Source organism: Macrobrachium nipponense, chromosome 46, assembly GCF_015104395.2.
Source record: "Macrobrachium nipponense isolate FS-2020 chromosome 46, ASM1510439v2, whole genome shotgun sequence".
Classification (NCBI taxonomy): Eukaryota; Metazoa; Arthropoda; class Malacostraca; order Decapoda; family Palaemonidae; genus Macrobrachium; species Macrobrachium nipponense.
In genome coordinates this window covers 28794379-28814322 of record NC_061106.1, presented here as the reverse complement: position 1 = coordinate 28814322, position 19944 = coordinate 28794379, and the positions used below count along the sequence as shown (strand labels likewise).

General features: G+C 42.0%; 2 protein-coding genes across 10 annotated transcripts in view; one reads left to right on the top strand and one right to left on the bottom strand.

Annotated features, from left to right (window-relative positions):
• LOC135214842 (cingulin-like) overlaps nt 1-8528 on the top strand; it is a 478670-nt gene extending 470142 nt beyond the window's left edge. For 6 of the 7 annotated variants that reach the window (XM_064249254.1, XM_064249255.1, XM_064249250.1 and 3 more), the window contains exons 9-10: nt 3652-3825; nt 4817-4966. In XM_064249254.1, coding sequence (XP_064105324.1) covers nt 3652-3825; nt 4817-4870 — 228 coding nt within the window. In that variant the 3' untranslated portion in view covers nt 4871-4966. Of the gene's footprint in view, nt 1-3651; nt 3826-4816; nt 4967-7477 lie in introns of those variants that run through there. The other variant, XM_064249249.1, reaches the window with a different exon arrangement.
• The window catches only part of LOC135214841 (tyrosine-protein kinase Shark-like), a 111489-nt gene continuing 98453 nt past the window's right edge, over nt 6909-19944 (bottom strand). For all 3 annotated transcript variants that reach the window (XM_064249246.1, XM_064249245.1, XM_064249244.1), the window contains one exon: nt 6909-7297. In XM_064249246.1, the coding sequence (XP_064105316.1) occupies nt 7225-7297 (73 nt within the window). In that variant the 3' untranslated portion in view covers nt 6909-7224. The remainder of the gene's footprint in view (nt 7298-19944) is intronic.

Below are 19944 nucleotides of genomic sequence, written 5' to 3'. Positions count from 1 at the left end.
ACGTTCTGCTCAGAGCCAAACTCAAAGATATAAAACAGAGTATGGCGCTCAAGAGCGAATTGCAGATCACGGGACAAACTAGCCTCTATCCAGCGATCTTACGGAAACGTCTCCGTCCCTGGACGGAGACAAAGAATCTTTCAAAAGCAATTCCTCTACAGTTTCCCCCTCCATCATTAGTGATCCACACAGACGCCTCACTAACAGGGTGGGGAGGATACTCCCAGTACGAAAAAGTTCAAGGAACTTGGTAGTTAACATTCCGCCAGCTACATATCAATGTACTGGAGGCCATGGCAGTATTCCTCACACTGAAACGGCTCCGTCCGCCCAAGAACTCACATTTCAAATTAGTTCTGGACAGTGCAGTAGTAGTACACTGCATCAACAGGGGCGGATCCAAGTCAAGCCACTTGAACCATGTCATGATAGCCATCTTTTCTCTGGCAAACAAAAACAAATGGCACCTGTCAGCCACTCACCTGGCAGAGTCAAGAACGTAGTAGCAGACGCTCTATCGCGCTCCGCTCCGTTGGAATCGGAGTGGACACTGGACAGGAGTTCATTCAATTGGATCAGTCTACAAGTCCCCGAACTCCAAGTAGACCTCTTCGCCACGGAGTCAAACCACAAACTCCCTTGTTACGTGGCACCCAACCTCGATCCTCTAGCATACGCTACGGATGCAATGATCCTCGATTGGAACGAATGGAAGAATACCTTTAACCCTTTCCCCTCCCGGTGAACCTTCTCATGAAAGTTTTAGACAAACTCAGAACATTCAAAGGCCAAGTAGCTCTAGTAGCTTCCCAACTGGCCCCAAGAGCAATTGGTTCCCTCTACTCCTAGAGTTGAGACTCCGACCACTACGGATTCCCAACCCCAAACTAACCCAGTTAGTGCAAACTCAGACTGTGTCCGCTTCCCTCAAGAATTCAGAAAACCCTAACTTTATGGATTTTCTGAAATTCGCAGCCATGAGGAATGCAGAAATTGATCCCCAGAATATCTCATTCTTGGAATCAGATAAAAGAGAATCTACTCTCCGGCAATATGATTCATCTGTCAAGAAACTAGCAGAGTTCCTTAAGTTGTCAAATTCTCAAGTCATGACAACGAACCTAGCCATAACTTTCTTCAGATCATTGTTTGAGAAAGGCTTAGCAGCAAGCACTATCACTATGACCAAATCAGCTCTTAAAAAGTTCTTCCAATTTGGTTTTAGCATAGACCTTACGGATTCGTACTTTACGTCCATACCAAAAGCTTGTGCTAGATTAAGACCATCAACGAGACCTAAATCAGTCTCTTGGTTCCTAAATGATGTACTCAAACTGGCCTCGGACATTAACAATGACTCTTGCAATTATATATCCCTCCTGAGGAAAACCCTATTCTTATTAAGTTTAGCCTCCGGAGCTAGAGTATCAGAACTGTCAGCTTTATCAAGGGAACCAGGCCACATTGAGTTCCTCCCTTCAGGGGAAGTCCTCTTATCCCCGAGATCGCCATTTTCCTAGCCAAAAAAATGAAGACCCACAGGACAGATGTCCTCGTGGAAAAATCCTACCACAACCTCAAGACATTTCCCTTTGTCCTGTCAACTCATTAAGAGCCTACCTAAGCAGAACAACTCTGAAATCTTCAGGCCCATTGTTCATTAGGAAGGAAGGTGGTACATTATCCCTAAAAGGGATCAGGCAACAAATTTTATACTTCATTAAACAGGACCAATCCAGAGTCCTTTTTCCTCGTCCACGATGTTAGGGCGGTGGCCACATCTATTAATTATTTCCAACACATGAATTTTGACGATCTTAAGAAGTATACAGGCTGGAAATCTCCGACAGTTTTCAAACGGCACTACCTAAAACCCTTAGAAGCCCTCAAATTTCCAGCAGTGGCAGCTGGAAACACAGTTTCTCCTGATTCTTAATTTTTACTATAACTTCTTGTAGCCTTCCCTTCTACCTGCCCCATTGCACCCTTACTTAGTTTAGTCGCCTCCATGTATTGGGTTACCTTGAGTTTGCTTTTGTTCATCATTCTAATTGGATTCAGTTCCATTCTTTTGTATATATCAACTTATCCTGTCTTTGCCTAACCTGTATTGTTATTGTTTGTTGTTAGGCTAACTAATTTTAAGTTATATCCCGTGTTTTAGGGCTTATACTTCCCTTAGGGTAAGACTGTAATTTTAGTTGATTATTATACTATTAACCTTACAAGTGTTTAACTTTACCTTCTTAATTTATCTGTACTGTTCCTCAAGCTTGGTGTTTAGCATTCTCTGGTACTATTTCACAGGCCGACACAGGTCAAGCCCAGAAAAGGGATTTTGACGAAGGAAAAATCTATTTCTGGGCAACGACCTGTGTCGCCCTGTGAAACCCCACCCTGTAGTTAGATTATCCTCACCCAGCTTACCCCAAGCTTGGAGGCTATCTTCAGGAATGACGTCTCAGGCGTCGGAGGCGCTCACGGTAGTAGTAGACCGGGAGCTGTAGCACGGCTCCTCCGTGGGGTTTTGTCGAAGGAAGAAGCTAAATGGCAAGGGACCTCTGGTAGTGATTCCACTCGCTCCTTACTATACCGACACTTCTATAAGAAGTGAGCGAGCCATTTATCTTGGCATTATATTGTTTCTTTTTTCTCTAGGATGAATAGCAATATTTATTCCTCAGAAATAGTATCAAAGGAACCATTTCACAGGGCAACACAGGTCGTTGCCCAGAAATAGATTTTTCCTTCGTCAAAATCCCTTTTGTAGTAAACAGTAATACCTCATTTCTTGGTTTACAATCTTTGATTGTTTTCAACCAGTTTCCAGCTGGCGCGAGATTATCCTTTTGTTAAGACTGAAGGTTTGTTAGTTATGAAAAATAGAAATTGATTAAAAAATTTGTCATATCTTATGTGATTTGAGAGTCTGGTAGTGGTCATCCTGATATGAGTGGTGGCATCCTTTCACTGAGCATGTAAGTTCGTATATGACACTACTTGTCTTCAAAGATGTTTCTGGGGGTGCTGGGTTGTTTTTAAGAAGTAGCTGATTAGTTTCCATATTTTTATTATAAATTTTGAGGTTGATTTTATCCCCTTCTACAGTGGGGGAGACATTTTAATTTATTATTTTCTTGATTGTCTTTACATCCTATAAATATTTTTAGTGCATATAATTTTCATGGTATAGTTGTATGAACCCACTTTGGTTGTTGTTGGTGTCCGTCTTACTTTCCTGGTGTCAGTTAATTATGGATTCTCGGGTTTGTCATTCAACCATACAATATGCGAAATTTTTATTTATGAGAATTTGTGTGGACCTTTCGCTCCTTCATGGTTTATCTTTAAGTGGAGCAATGTGTGAGGGCACAACTGACGAAGGTGTTCACCACAAGAACCCATAAATAAATGGCACCGGGAAAGTACGATTGACACCTACAATGACCAAAGTGGGTCATTAAAACTATAGTACAAAAATTATATGCACCAAAAACATTTATAGGATGAAAAGGCAATCAGGAAAATAAAAATGTCTCCCTCACTGTAGAAGGGGCTAAGATCAGCCTCATAATATACGTAATATAAAAAAAGAAAACTAGCCTAACAGAACTTATTGTGTGATTTTACAGTAGTATAAAACTTTTACAGATGATGAATTATCGGCTACTTATGGAAAAGGAGAAATCTGTTGCCCTTTCTTGTGCAGCAATGAATCATGAGGAAGAAACAATGACCCATTTGAGAGGTGTTGAAAATTGTTATCAAGAATTATTCAAAATTCTGCAGTCCCACTTTAAAGTTCAGATTGATGAATATAAGAAGGTTTGTATATTTCAGTGCAGTGATTTAGTAAAATATTATTTCAGATCATGGTTATATTGTACAATTCCAGAAGTTGAAGTAAAGACTATTGTACTTTTGATACCATACATAATTTCATTGATGTGATAAATGGTCAGATACCATTGTGAAGAAGTGATAGTTGTAATTGTTGACGAAAGATTGTAATTAACTTTACATGACAGTGAATATAATGGGAACTTGTTTTGTTCATTTTTTGCATAGTTCTCAACATATCTGAAGTAATGCTTGTAATGTCTATGAGTGTACAGTGTTCCCCCAATAAAAATGCTTAAAACTGCCTATTTTGTTAGTTAAAACTCAAGAAAAACCCACTCAAAATGTAAATACTTGTTTTTTTAATAGTTTTATCACAAAAAAGGGCATTTTATGATGACATTTAAAAAAAAGGACCGAGCATTTGTATAACGTATAGGAACAAATCACGATTTTTGAAAGAAAATTGTATTTTTCCTGACTATACTACAATACAGACCTGAGGTCCTTTACATTTATGCCCACCTAATGCCATCCCTCAATATGTTCCTGGGCCTAAAGCAAAGTGGAATTTTTACATCCAGTCGGGCGGGACTCCTGACTATCTGACAAGCAATTACTGCCTAACTACCTTGTTATTCTTCTACGACCGATTTCCAGCCTACGCTGAAAGTAATTCCCAATGTAAAGGACCTCAGTTTTGTATAGTTAAGAAAAATACAATTTACTTTCAAAAATTGTGATTTTAGCCAGTGATGATTGTTTTGAGTCTGGAATTAATTACTATTCTACCTGACAGGAATCTCACTTTATTTGCTTTCTTCTCTGAAGGTTATTAGTTTTTGTTTCAAATCTTTATTGAAGTTATGTACCCAAAGTTGGTATTATGAAAATTTTTTTATTTATTTTGTCATATCTAAATTAAAATTTTATTCATAGTCAAAACAGGTGTAGCCATTTAATTATTCTTTTGCAGGCAGTAAGAATTCTGAAGCTGAGGGTGAAGAAGTTAGAGGAAGAAGATGATTAACTTTATTTCAGGTAATTGAGAGTGGTGATATTGTATCTGTTTTTTTACACTTATTTTTATTAAATAAAATAAAATCTTATAAGTTTTCATCAAGTCATATTACGCGTGTCAGTATACAAGACAAATAGTTCTTAAGGGAATATAAACGATCGTCTTTTATGCAGGAGTAATTCTTAGCATGAACTGAAATCAGTCATTGAAACTTTGTAGCAGGGCATTTAATTGGTGGTAGGTGGGTACTCCAACTCACCTAACAAAGCACTTTTTCATCAGCCATTGTAGATTGAGGACATCTTGCTAGTTGTAAAGTTAGCTTTTTAACTACTTGGTGTAAGTATAGTATGGTGACTTTCCTTGTGAATCATGGATGGGGAGGACATTGTGATTGCTTTATTCCCTCTTGAGTCAGTGGATCCCCACTGTTATTGTTGCCTCTGTAGTACATAGGACCTGCAATCGTGATCTCTTTTGCTAGTATTGTTCAAGGCGGTTCCCTTTGCTGTGGAAAGGGTTTAGAAATGAGTTAGAGGATGAACAGTGTTTGCCAGTGATGTCGGGAGGACATACTCCCCCTTAGACACCTCCAACTCTGTTTATACTTGTCTTCCTTCAGCCTACTCCTTCCAAGTAGGTATACACCTCTGACCTTGTCCAAGGTTAGTATGAACTGGAGATGGATGATCAGCATGTTCAGTCATCCAGTGAAGTCATGCAGGCCTGTTGGGCTTTCTTTAGGTATGACTGATGCAAGAGAGTGCCTTGCCCCCTCACTCCCCTACTATGTCAGCTGCTCCTGTTATGATGACTTTTCTCAAGTGCTTGCAGGAGATATGGCCTTCCCTGGGTATTTTAGGGTGCCTATTTTTTTCCTTCTTTTTTAGACCACTTACCTTTGACTGAATCTTAAGGATCTCTGTCTGCTGTTGCTGCATCTGCTAAGGAGCTCAACCTGTTGTGCCTATGGTGGTGTTTGGCCTACCTAACCATGAATGCCTCCACAACATCAACCCCAGTTGCTGTTCCATTGATATCTGATTTCATTGCCTCAACCAGTTCTCATGCACCATTTGTTTCCATTGCCTCAGCCTGTTCTCATGCACCATTAGAGGAGAGTAAAACACATACTATAAGTAAGGGTGAGGACAGGTGGACTTCTTCCTTCTCTTCCTCGAACTCTTCATCCCCCTCCTCATTAAGCTTGTTATCTTCCTCGTCCTTTTTAAGCTCTTCATCCTCTTTCTCATCTTCTGTCCCTCCTTTTTCTCACAGGAAGAAGACAAGGCCCAATAAGCCTCTTCAGGTAGATACAGAAAACCCTGGAAGTCTATGTCATGGAGGATGCCATAATTGAAAACTGTTATGATGAAGACAGTGGATGTATGGAATTTAGGGACATAGCCCAAGCACTGGGACCTTATGGTCATTCTGTACTAGATATTACAAGAGTGGCACAGGTTTGATTAATGCCAAAGTTGGTGTGCTAAACAGTTTTTTTCTTTCTCTATTCTGCCTTGTGTAGCTGTACTGTGGAACCTCTAAAGGGTTGAGAGATTGCATTGGTAGCTTTTTCCAAATATTCTTGAAGAGGGACTGTTTTTCAACCCAGTTTGAGCAATGAAGTTGTACACAAACTATGAGCAGTAATATTTGATGGAGCCTGCATTCATTTTTAAGATCGTACTTGGTCTATTATGTAGGAACCCACTTTGAAGAGTCAGTCCTTTAGGCATGTGGATGCTTGGAGTTTTGAATGCATTCTTTATCTCATGAATATTTTATTTTTTAAATAAAATACAACTATCTTTGGCCAAATCATCATGATGTAAGGTTAGTCGTCCCTACTTTAGTTTGATCATCCCATAATATCTGTGTCCCAGGGCTTCCATTGGTAGCATAATACAAAGCCTTCCTAGTAAAAGTAATCTAGGAAAAAAAATACTCATTCTGGTCAAAGCATAAATTTTATTGGCAAAAGTAAAAAATTTGTTATGAATCATAAAATTGGACTTATGTTTGATCAAAACTAAAGTAGCATAAGTATTTTGTCCTCTAAATAAATCAATTCATGTATATATTCACCTACCAAATCAACAATGTAATACTTTATATAAATTAAGGAATACTGCTCTGTCATATATGGAATCCAGGCTTTGTAATTATCTATTTACTGAACTTGAGACTCATCAGTTTCATTATTGCACAATCCAAAGTGTTTTTTTCTTGACAATGTCCAGATATTGAGATTCACTTGAAATATGGCTTAATGTTTGCATACTCGGGCTTTGTCCTGAACAACGTAGCCAACTCCTTGAAGGATGGTCTGGAATGAGGCTTATAACTCCAACATTGCATCATCAAATTAAACACTGAGTCTGGGCATTTCTCTGGTTGAGGGAGTCTATCTTTTTTCTCAAGTAACTCGACAACCTAGGAAGAAAAGGTACAGAAAGATTTTAATGTGTATATACAATGTAAAAATAACAAATTTATTATTTCTCAGCAATTGGTAAATGACAACAAAAAGCATTCTATCTGAGGTAAAAATTCTGGCAAGTTATTGGGTTAGCAAGAAACTTAAATTTTTAAAGTAATTTGTATTTTTTCTAGGTATACAAACCACAGCCTTTCATATATGAAGTATCCTTCCGGACAAGAACTGGGCAAGCCATGTACTGACTAAGCAAGGGTGGCACCCAGTTGAAAAGGGACGAGATGGTATGCTCATTCTCACCCAACCAACACAATCCACTGTCCTTTCAACCCAAATTCATAATGAAAAACTGAAGGGAAAAGACAGAAGGGTTACTGCCATTAAGAAAGGCTGAAGAGGTAGATTACTTCCATTAAGATATGAACACCATGCCTTTCACACATGGAAACTCACTATCAGAAGGGAGGTAGTATCTACAGGTAGTGCTGAGCACCCTTGTTGGCAACATGGAGTGTTACTGTTCAGAAAAAAGGCACCGTCACCACTCTGCTAGTGCCATCATAGAGGGTTGAATGGTGCTGCTCTGCTGGCCTGACAGTGCTGCTCCACTGACACTACCCCAGAGGGTGGGGCAGTGCTTCCCTCTATGCCATTTTATCATGTTATGGACCAATATCACATTGGACTAATCCTGAAGAAATCAGTTGCCCTATGCCATTTCTGTGGGGACAGAAACTGCCAATGTTATTAACATGAGAGACCATCTAAGGGGTACTTTCCCTGCTGTGGGTTATTTACCTCAGGTACTCGACCTGTTGCTTTGGGGCAAGGTTGGACTTCACTTAACTAAGGGGCTTGGTTGGACTTCACTTGACTAATCACAAACTTTCAACAGTGACAATATCTTCAGGATTCATGCCCTTAAGGTATTACAATTCTCTGAAAATTGAGGGTAGTTGAGGTACTATCCACAGTTTTGAAGAATGAAAACTTAAAGTACTTATCCTTCAGTTCTCGCAAAAGTAATTAATCTTGATGTGTACTCAAGGCATACCTATACAAAATACTAGTAAAATGTAGTTTTCATAATAAAACTAATATTGTAATACTTACCTGAACACCTGAATTAGCCCTGGTCACCGACCAGCCCGAACTATATCCCCACATATTTACCCACTAAGTGGGTAATTTTAACTGTCAGTGTTACCAACGCTGCAGGTAAAATCTAGTCAAATGAGTTACCTGTGTTACCGTTGGCAACGCTGCCGCAAATACCTGCCACCAGTGGCCTGTCTCCTCATTCCTCAATTGAATCATTCACTGTCAAATTGAAGTGGGGAGGAGGGTGGGAATCATTCAGGTGTTCAGGTAAGTATTACAATATTAGTTTTATTATGAAAACTTCATATTGCAATACACTCCCTGAACACCTGAATTAGCCCGATTAACAACATTTAGTCGGAGGCGGGGTCAATCTCATTCAGCCCGACCTGTCCACGGAACATACGCAGGTAACTCATAAGCAACCTAGCATGTATAAAAGCATGTATCCTCACCTAGTTATCTAAACTCAGAGGTGAGGATGTTTGCAAAGAAAGTACTTCAACATCAGTGTTGAGTCTAAGGTACTTTCTTAGTCAGAAGTAACCTCCCATGTGATAAGCTATACTTCTTATTCATGGGAGGTAAAAACAAATCTCCTCACCTGGTTGTCCAGCTCAGTAGGTGAGGATGTTTGCAAAGAAAGTACTTCAAAGTCAGTGTTGAGTCTAAGGTACTGAGTCAGAAGTACCTCCCATGTGATAAGCTATACTTCTTATTCATGGAGGCAGAAAAAAAAAGAAAGAAAGAAAAAAAAAAAAAAATTCCTCACCTGGTTGTCCAGCTCAGTAAGTGAGGATGCTTGCATAGGAAGTACCATACCGTCGGTGTCGAGTCCTTGGTACCGCCTGAGTCTGAAGAACCTCCCATGTTCTATATTCTCAGTATGGAGGGGGGAAAAAGGTGAACCTCCCAGTGGCTATGTAGCCTCTCATGTATGGAGGGGAAAAAGGTGAACCTCCCATGTGGCTATGTAGCCTCTCATGTATGGAGGAGAAGTTGAGTGTGCAGGACCTTCAGTTCTCTACTGCTCACTGATGTAGATGACTTGTGCTGAAGAAGTAGTTAGTTTATTTCCAACATGACCATCGGGATCTGCCTAACCTCAAGGGCCTAAGGGACAAAACCACTCTGTCTAAGCTTGACCAACAGAAACACTAGAGTTCATTAGACTATCACTGCCTCCCAAACTTCCTAACCAACTAAAGTTCATTTAGGACCATCCACTGCCTCCCTAAACTTCTAACACCCTGAAGTTCATTTAGACTATCACTGCTTACCTAAACTTCTAACACCCTAACTCTACCAAGCCAACTATAAAACTGAGTTACCGCAACGACAGGACCCCGAGAGTAACCTCTCTGAAGAAACTGAAATTCCTTAAGGTACGGTGTTGTGAAAAAAAACAAACAACTATCAAAAAAAAAAAAAAAAAAAAAAAAAAAAAAAAAACACCACCTACACAATCGCCGACAGCGAAACATTCCTCTGGAAGTCAAAAGGGTAGCCCTCCGCATGCTTGTGCCCTTGGATTGACTAAGAACCCATTCTTATGAGTGTTCGGATAGCGCTGAGGCAATGATTTAACAATAGTCCCTCCTCTCCTTGCCAAGAACATAGCATAACCCTCAGAAATGTTATTCTGGTATGCAAACCCCCTCGAAACCAAAGTGAAGAGGTTATCAAACAGTCCAGGCTCAGAGAAACACCCATCAACTCTCACCACATCCACACAGAGTGGCTGTGAAAGGTGTCCTCCAAATGAATCAATGAAGGAACCCCCAATAGAGAAAAACCTCAACTGACTCGTAAACCGGAAGTCTGACTCCGGCAGAGGAGTTACCCGCTACCTCATACAGAAAAATGATGCTAGCTTAAGTCATTCCCCAAAAACTGCCCGACTCGCCGAAACCAGACTACCCTACATGATGTTTGAGAGACTGCTGGTTTGGTAGAATACAACATATCAAACATTACTTGAATTAACCGAGATCCCTCCGGAGCCTGGAATGCGGAAAGATAGAATGGACAAAGTCCACAATCCGTTATACTCGCTTCCTTCGCCGGAGAAGCAAAAAAAAAAAAACAAAACCACAACTAGCAAACGAGTCTCTCTTGAAAGGTATCTATCCTCTGTCAGACCTGTCCGGCCACACCGGAACAGAAAAAAAAAGGAGGAAAAGCCGAACCCCGACAAGAGCAGCACCCAAGAACCCGGAACGTACTACGCCTGGCTGCTCGATACCAAGCGACATAAGATCCCATCATATCTGAGCCTACCGATCCGATTGCGCAACGATATACCAACAAGATGATGATAAACTCCTGTGCAAGTCGTACTCTACTGCGCAACCCGCACTCCCCCCAGACATCATGATGTAACCCCTGCTGTCCGACCGCTGTCCACCCACTCACAAGAGCGAACTGTCTGTCACCAGTTCCGCAAAACCTGTAAGAGTTAGTCACTCGACTGCGGATACCCTCACTACCCAGTGCTGATAACGTTAAGCCTGAGCCGAATATACCTTGGCGATGAAAGACCACACATGCGAGTCACTCCCATACTGTTGCGCCCAACATGTACCAACCAAGACTATGACCTAACCTTGAACCAGTCTCCATTGACTGCGAAACTCCGCACTCAGCATTGACTATGACACGAGACCAGGTCGACTACAATAGGCGAGCAACACCCTTAAAGAGCGAAGTCGCAAAACGCGATCCAATTAATTCCCTTTATCAATACGTACTAAACCTAGAATGGAGTCCGGAGCAAGAGAGGGAAAGAAGTACTCTCAGACACGGAATCAAGGTCGAACCCACCTTGAAAACCCCATAAGGACGGAACAGAAAAGCAGCAGGAAACAGTTGAGAAAATAAGGAGAGAGAAAAGTCACTACGAGTAACCCACAGGATCACCTAGCGCCGACATTGTGCAAGTGGAGAACCAACTGTGCGGTACAGTGCTTTAATAACGGGTTACGAACTGCGGGAAAACCAATGGGGAGCCGCAAGAAAGGAAATTACCAGCTACCCTAAGAAAGGGGGCCGAGGGCACAAAAGGTGCTAATTACGATGCAGACAACTGCGAACGGCCGTAGCCCCCCCCCCCAGCAATTACAGCGGTAAGCACGTTACGTCTCACACTCCTAAGGTATATAAATGGGAACGAAGAAGGAAGATTACTAACTACCCTATGAAAGGAGTGGGTGGTGACAACCGGTATCGATACAGTCAACGATGGCGCAGGTGAATCTCCAACTGCCGTAGCCTCCTCAAGAACTACGGAGGACACACTACGTCTCAAAACAAGTAAGGATGAAAATACGGAGTTGCGGAACCGCCTTGAAGCATCAACATCAGCAGCCTGAGAACTACAGGACCCGTGGAAGGTGCTACGAAGGCAGCCCCTCCAAATTATTTCCTTTAACCCAGAGCGAGCGAGAGAGAGAGAGAGAGCAGAGAGAGAGAGTGAGAGAGCAGAGAGAGAGAGAGAGAGAGAGAGAGAGAGAGAGAGAGAGAAATCATCTCCAAATTTCAGGATGAAAGAATGAAACTGGCTCTACTGTGATATTGGTAAATAAAAACAGGATGAGCGAGAAGACTCCGAAGCGACATCCGAAGAATGAGCAGCTGAAGAAGGTTGTGTAAAGACATTATAAGTTTTAACAGAAAAAATGGGCGAGAGAAAACTAGACCGACTCTGTTCCCCATGATAATCTGAGAAACATTAGAAAATCAGGAAATTATTCAAGACGTGGTCGTGAATACAGTCCGTATTGAAGCTACCGTAATTGACTTGCGTTAATTCGATTTACGATGGGGTTAGTATTTAAAATCGGAACTACATTGCAAATAAGTCTTCCTATATCTCTCGCGCAGCTGGCGTAGGCAGCATCGTGCATCAGACAGCGAGATTGTAGGGTTAAAAATAGAATTTAGGCCAAAGGCCGAATATTGGGAACTATGAAGGGAAATTGACGAAAAAAAAAAAAGTTTGAAAAGGTGTAACAGGAAGAAAAACCCCTCTGTTGCACAATGAGTCAATTGTTAGGAGAGGGTGGAAAAACAGCATGAGTAGAGAAAAAAAATGAAATCAGGAAAGAGAGAGAGAGAGAGAGAGAGAGAGAATTACAACCGTCTAACATCTCCACCTCCATAAATTTGCACCCTCTTCCAAGTTAAAAGGTATTAATGATAATATACTCTTATAACTGCGTACAGCTATGAACAACCGAACGAGAACTTGTTGCTAATACGATCGAATCCTATAGCAACATCACTATTGTATTGATCGGCGTACGAAAGTAATCGAATCCGATAACAACGTCTGTTTATTATATTCATCCGCGTGCGACGGTAATTACTGTATTCATGTTATAAATGTAGCTGAAGCTGATAAGGCAAATTACGTGTATCAGCAACCTAGATAAGAGGTCCCAAGCTTTTGAATGAATTCAAACGCAGCCGTGGTAAAAGAAAGTAATAGCATGAAAGAGCTCGTTTACTGTTGTTTCACACCGATAAAGATTAATCAAGTGTAAGGTTCGTAATACCTATGAAGAAGAGTGAAAAACGAACGGAATCGCTAAATTTACGCATCTAAGCCGAGGGAAAAACTAGCTTCCAATGAGACGTATTAGTCAAATTTTGGCCTTAAATTACATCGTAAGACGAACAGCATGACTTTGTCTCAGAAGTTAAGTATCCAGATACTCATTATGGTAACTAGGAACAAAACATTAGCCGAGACCAAGTGATATGGTTGAATCTGGAGCCGAGGAAATAAGACTAGCCGGCATCATTGTCTGTCTAAGCCACGCCTCCTTACAACAGTGCTGTTTTGACAAGCTTGTGTAATTGTAATTTAATTGAAAAGTAATAAATTACATATTTCAATTTAATTGAAAATTAATAAATTACATATTTTAAGTTAATTAAATTAACTTTATTAGGCCAAAATTAATTTCAGTTTTCACTGTAATTTGATAATACAACTGGTAATTCTTTTGTAACTGTAATTGACATAAGCACAATGTAATTACTGACGGCCATTAGTCTGTTAAACGTATGAAGACGTCATACAACGAATTCCTTATAGTATCTGACATCTAATTATATGCCACAAGATACCAGTATTGACTATGTTAAATGTCCAACATAGTTGAAAATACGTTTCCTTCAAGAAAATACGTCTCCTTCAAGACGACAAACCTGGCCTAAGTAAGGAAGAGTTGTTACGTTAGTTACGCTAGCCAATCAGGACAAGAATGATTCGAAAGCGTGAATGACTGCCGAGTTAGTATTTATACTACGCTAATATGATGATACATACAATACAATTAATGCTTTAGTTGGACAGAATCTGATCTTCATTCTGTTCGATTACATTCATATTGAATTATACTAAGATCGGATTCTCGTTCGTTTCAATTACACCTGTACTGAATTATCCGTAGTCAGAATGCCTGAGCCTAAAGCGTTAGCCACTATAAAAATCACTCTACCGTTATGTAGTACAGCGAATACTTTTGGCTAGGTTAGGCTACTGTACATTCATACGATATATCATCGTGAACACTAGGCTAGCCGTAGTTAATTTATTCGATTTCTCTACATAACGAATTATCGTACGTCGATATGCGTTGAACAGAGAATTAGTTATTAAAAATTACGCTATCGTATAAGTAGAGGAAAGTAACCTTAAAGACGAAGGATAAGTATTCAACCCTTCAGAACCCGACAGACCCGAAACCAGATCTGAATGGCCAACCATGGCCTAAAAGATTCTGCACAAGGAACTCGAAGCAAGAAACACCCAAGAGGCTCTAAGGACACTGTCCCTCTATAAACTACTACTTATAATAGAAAACCGACCGGAAGAAGCCTGCACTTCTCTTCCTAAACACTATTTAGCCTATTATCCCTACTCGTCTGTATCTGACCTAAATTTTCATCATCCTGAGAACTTACAAATCGAGGGGAGGGGAAATCTGCTGCCAACACTGCCTGCTCCGCGCCGGGGGGGCCGGCAGAACCTACCCACTCGGAGGCGTTGCGGTTCTCCATTACCCCCAGCACCCGTTAGGGCTGGTTCTGGAACAGGCAGGGGGGCTGAAAAAGAACGATTAGAATTCACTATACTACTAGTACCACTATCTCTATTTTGGTTAAATTATTCGTCAGGCTAGAAATGAGGCTTGCGGTTCTCCATTACCCCCAGCACCCGTTAGGGCTGGTTCTGGAACAGGCAGGGGGGCTGAAAAAGAACGATTAGAATTCACTATACTACTAGTACCACTATCTCTATTTTGGTTAAATTATTCGTCAGGCTAGAAATATGTTTAACATACTAGATGATAACCTGTCCACTAATTCTGGAATAAATAACTAATGTTTCGTTGTCTCCTGACCAAGACAAACATCTCTGACTAGTATTGCACTAAACCTTCCTACACGAAATAACGAAAAAGAACGTCGATCATGAATGCGGGTACTCATCCTATGCTTGAAGGGCGTGCAGAGCCGATGAGCACCAACATATCCAGCAGTAGAAGGCTAGATCGTCGAGGCGTTTGTAGAGGGCGATGACGTTTATTTCCTAACTTATCCATAGCGAGTACAAAGTAGCTATCCAAATTGAAACGGGAAAATTCGTAGTTTGTAACCAAGATGCGAAAACTGAGTGGGGTCAGGCTAAATGACCAATAGTTCGCCTGATGTGGGACTGATCCGCACAGCAAGGCGAACAAAAAACAATTGAGGAATGAGGAGACAGGCCACTGGTGGCAGGTATTTGCGGCAGCGTTGCCAACGGTAACACAGGTAACTCATTTGACTAGATTTTACCTGCAGCGTTGGTAACACTGACAGTTAAAATTACCCACTTAGTGGGTAAATATGTGGGGATATAGTTCGGGCTGGTCGGTGACCAGGGCTAATTCAGGTGTTCAGGGAGTGTATTGCAATAGTGGGTTTCTGATACAAACTAGTAGATAGGGAAGAGGCTGAACATTGGTCTAGAACAGGTAAAGTGACCATTAGACAAAGGAACATATACAAAAGGACTTCCAAAAGCACTTTTCTCCAAAATTGTTTCTGCCCATTGACAAAACTGTGACATATGCAAATCCAGAGTAAGGAGAGAATTTTGTTTGGTGTATTAAGGATGGGAGGAAAAATTCATAAAACACATGTCTCTAGCTGTTCAAAGTACTACTTTAAAAAAAATTCTGCTCCCTCCACCTTCTACTACAGGTGAGAAAGATCACCTTCCATTGTGATATCAGAAGAGGAGACTGGCCTCTCTCTGCTACCCCTCCATCCTTCTTCCTCTTTATGTCAAACCTGGCACACCAGAGGGAGACAGTAAAAAGAGTAGGGAGGACTTGCGTCATATCTGCCCAACACTGAACAATTCTGAAGCAAGAAACTCATACTCAATTCGTTTCCAGAAAGGAGAAAGAAAAATAAACTATCATATGGAGAACCAAGTCCAACCAGTGGAACATCGCTTAAAAGTGCCAGGGAGGATCCTACCCTTAACTCCAATCACCACCTTAACTGCTGTTTCATACTAGATGAGATGCCCAAAATGCTGTAGACCATTAGAGGATTAAACATTGTTTAGATTAAAGTTGTAGAAACGATCATCCACACTGCAAATATGGAAACTGCTCTGACATAACCTCTAAGATCAGACCAATAAACAGTCAACAGGCTGGTTTAAACATTGCCACAGGTGCCACTTCCTGTGCAAATACCTCGTGTGAAAATGGCGGGGACAAAGTGTGTACAGTCCTCTGATGACAAAGGCACTTCCTGATCATAGATCAAGGTGTTAACCTCCTCCATACAATACACCACACACTAACTGTGACTAGGACACCAAGCCCGGATGGACCTCTGGAGTATGCCCAAAGGTCACCTCCTTATGTTGAAACGAAGGGCATGAATGAAATTGTAACCATGTGAAAAAACTCAAAAGAATTGCAACCCCCACTCAGTCAACAGGAAATTTTTGAAAACTGGACCATCTGATCCTTTGAGGCCCACACTGCCTTTCCTTCAACAAATGGAGACGTAACAGAACTCTTGCTTCCTAGGGCATTCCCAACTCCAAACTGAACCAGATGTGTCTCACACTGAACAATGTACAAGCTGTGGCGGAGCCATTGTCAGAACCCCATCCAAACTTAAAACCTGCTGCCCCCTTACTTCAAAACTTGGCAAAACAAGAAAGGACAGGAACAAGTCCTGACACTACTACAAATTTCCTACCTGCTGCATGGCTAGCCATGTCTACTAGAGGTGGAAAACTTAAAAGAACTTTCCATAGAGAAGGATTGCTTGGACTGTGCAAACATCTCAAGAATGAAGTGATACAGGCTCACACACACACACACACACAAAAATGCCAAAGAAGGTTGGGAAGGAGAAAATTCCCCACTGCCAGTGCCAAAATTGATCTGTCAACCAAGCACATGACTAGTGAATGGTCTGAGCAAACCCCAGATCGAACCAGTTGCACAAACTCTCTATGAGACCCCAAGGAGTTGCATTGAGAAGAAACTCTTGGCTCAACAGGTCCACCATGCTCAGACCATGGATGGATCAAAAGACCAATACTCCATTGCTACTAGTACAACCCAATCCTCAGACTGGGTACTCCACATGCCTCTCTCTCTGCAACTCTGAAGATTCACGATGAGAGGGGGAAGACCGTGCACCAAGCAAACAAGCTGAACAGCCTCAACTCAATGTGAGCCCAAGAGCTTGCCACAAGATGAAGCAAGAGCAGACCCTGACTCAGCAGAATGGCACTGCAGTGTCAACCTCACTTGGGAAAGCTGATCACCACCCCTAACTGTGCACCCGCCCTCCCAAAAGGGAGAAAAATACCAAATTTGTAACTAATTTGTATTTTCATAACTAACAAACCTGAGGTCTTAACATTAGGATTTACTAGCGCCAAGCTGGAAACCGGTAGAATTAAATTACACTTGTGAGATCCAGGGGACTAACTGGCATCTATACCAGGTCACGGGGCATGTATACCCAGAATGCCCACGGCTACCTGTGACCCATCAGTTATATTTCTAACCCAGTTTAGACTGCTTAGAGGGGTGGTTCGAGGTGGGCCTTTAAACTGTTAAGACCTCAGGTTTGTAGTTATGAAAAATACAAATTAGTTACAATTTGGTATTTGTGGGGGGTTCATACACGAAACAAACCTTCGGTCTTAACATTAGGATAGACTTATATTGGAGGGAGGTAAGTCTCTACAACTGACTGGAAGTTTGCCACCTTCCTCCATTTCCGAATATATAGGTAAATTCTAGAGAATGGACAATGAACCTAGGACCAAAGATAAGCGGATCTATTGGTTTCCTCCCACTGGGTGTAGATACCATTCTACTGTTTACTCTTGTCCCTTGCGACTGGATCCACCTTCACCCCTCTTTCCTTATTATCCAGAGGGGTGTGTTGCTACTGAAAAGTATATCATCAGCTAAGATAGCTTCACAGTATGGCTGACCATCTCACCTGCATCTAGTCCGTTCCAGCACATGACGGTACTCTCTTCATATTGCCCGTAGTTAAAGGAGTAGGAAGAAAGTAGTAAAGAAAAAAAAGACCAGTCATCCCATTCATTCTACTTTCATACCTTCATCTTAGACTAGACGCAAACTGACCCGCCAGGGGCACTGGATGAACTATATCACTTGTTGGGCCGCCACCACTGGACCCAAGGAAAAGGTGTCCAAGGATCTATGGGCAACATCTTTCAAATAAAATGAGGTGAAAGTTGTTTGGCGCTTCCACACGCCAGCTTTCAGAATGTTATCCACAGACAGTTCTTCTTAAATGCTAGGGAAGCACTCACACCCCTGATGTCATGAGCTCTAGCTCCCACCTGGCTATCTGACCCTCTGTCTTCTGCAGTATAAGCATTTCTGATTGTCTCCCTTAGCCAAAATGATATTGTATTCTTGGACACTTCCTTCTTGTTCCGTCCTGTACTTACGAACAACCTCTGGCACCCCGGCCTGAGGGTGCCTTGTTCTCTTTAAGTACTCCCTTAGTGCCCTGACGGGGCACAGGAGCATTTCAGCTTTGTCGTTGTCTACAAAGTCTGCCAAGGAAGGTATGGTAAAGGAGTCGAATCTGCCGTCTACTATTGTTGGATTTTGGGTCTTTGCCACGAATTCTGGGACAAACTCACACACCATTGATCTCCAACCTCTCGAGTGCTTTATGAGATATGAGAGGCCATGTAAGCTCCCCACCCTTTTGGTTGAAGCCAGGGCCAATAAGAAGACTGTTTCTTGCAGGGTCAGGCTACCTATCCGTGGACTGCCTTAGTGGTTCGTAAGGGGGTTTTGTCAGACTACTCAGTACCTTGGTCAGATCCCAATCTGGGGTTTTTAGCTCCTTTGGTGGGCATGACTGTTCAAAGCTCCTCATCAGCATGGCCACTCCCATGAAGACGATATGTCCACTCCTTTCATTCGTAAGACTGAGGCTAGAGCAGCCCTGTACCCCTTCACTGCAGATACAGACATATGTTTTTCTGTTCTTGCGATGTATCAGAAAGTCTGCTAACTGCTGAATAGTGGTACCGAGTGGAGACACGTTCCCCCTACGACACCAATCACAGTATGCTGACCACTTCCCTTGGTATACTGTCGCGGATGATTTTCTGATATTACTGCCATCTGAGTTGCTGCTTTCTGCGAAAACCCTCGCTCTCGGAGGAGATACTTGACAGTCTCCACCCGTGAAGCGATAGTGACTTCACCGACTGGTGGTACCTCACCACGTGAGGCTGACACAGAAGGTTGCTCCATGGAGGTAACTCTCTTGGGCACATCTACTAGGAGTTCTAGTAGGTCTGGAAACCACTCTGCTTTCGGCCATAACGGGGCTACCAGGGTCATCTTGAGGTTCTGAGACCGCATTACCCTGTTCAGAACCTTGACGGGATTAGACAAAATGGAGGAAATGCGTACACGTCCAGATTGTCCCAGGGGTGTTGTAGCGCATCTTCTGCTGCTGCCTCTGCGTCCGGGACTACTGAACAATACACTTCCAACTTTTTGTTTTGTGTACATGGTTGCGAATAGGTCTATGATCGGTCCTTCCCACAACATGAGCATCCTGTCCACTACCTGTTGGTGTAGGGACCACTCCGTTCCCAGAATCTGATCCCTGCGGCTTCAACTTGTCGGCCACTATGTTTCTTTTTCCCGGAATATACCTGGCCTTGATGTCTACCAGGTTCTCTATAGCCCACTGGTGAAGTTGAACTGTCATCACATGTAACTGCGAGAAACTAGGCCTCCTTGCTTGTTTTTATATAAGCTACTACTGTGGTGTTGTCTGACATCAATACCACCGAGTGTCCCTTTACTCTCTCCCTGAATTCTTGTAGAAGCCAGGCAAAGCTGCTTTTCCCAAACCCTCCAGCACGTTTATATGGAGTTCTCTGTCCTTGCAACTCCATTTTGCTGACACCATCAACTCCTCCATATGGGCTCCC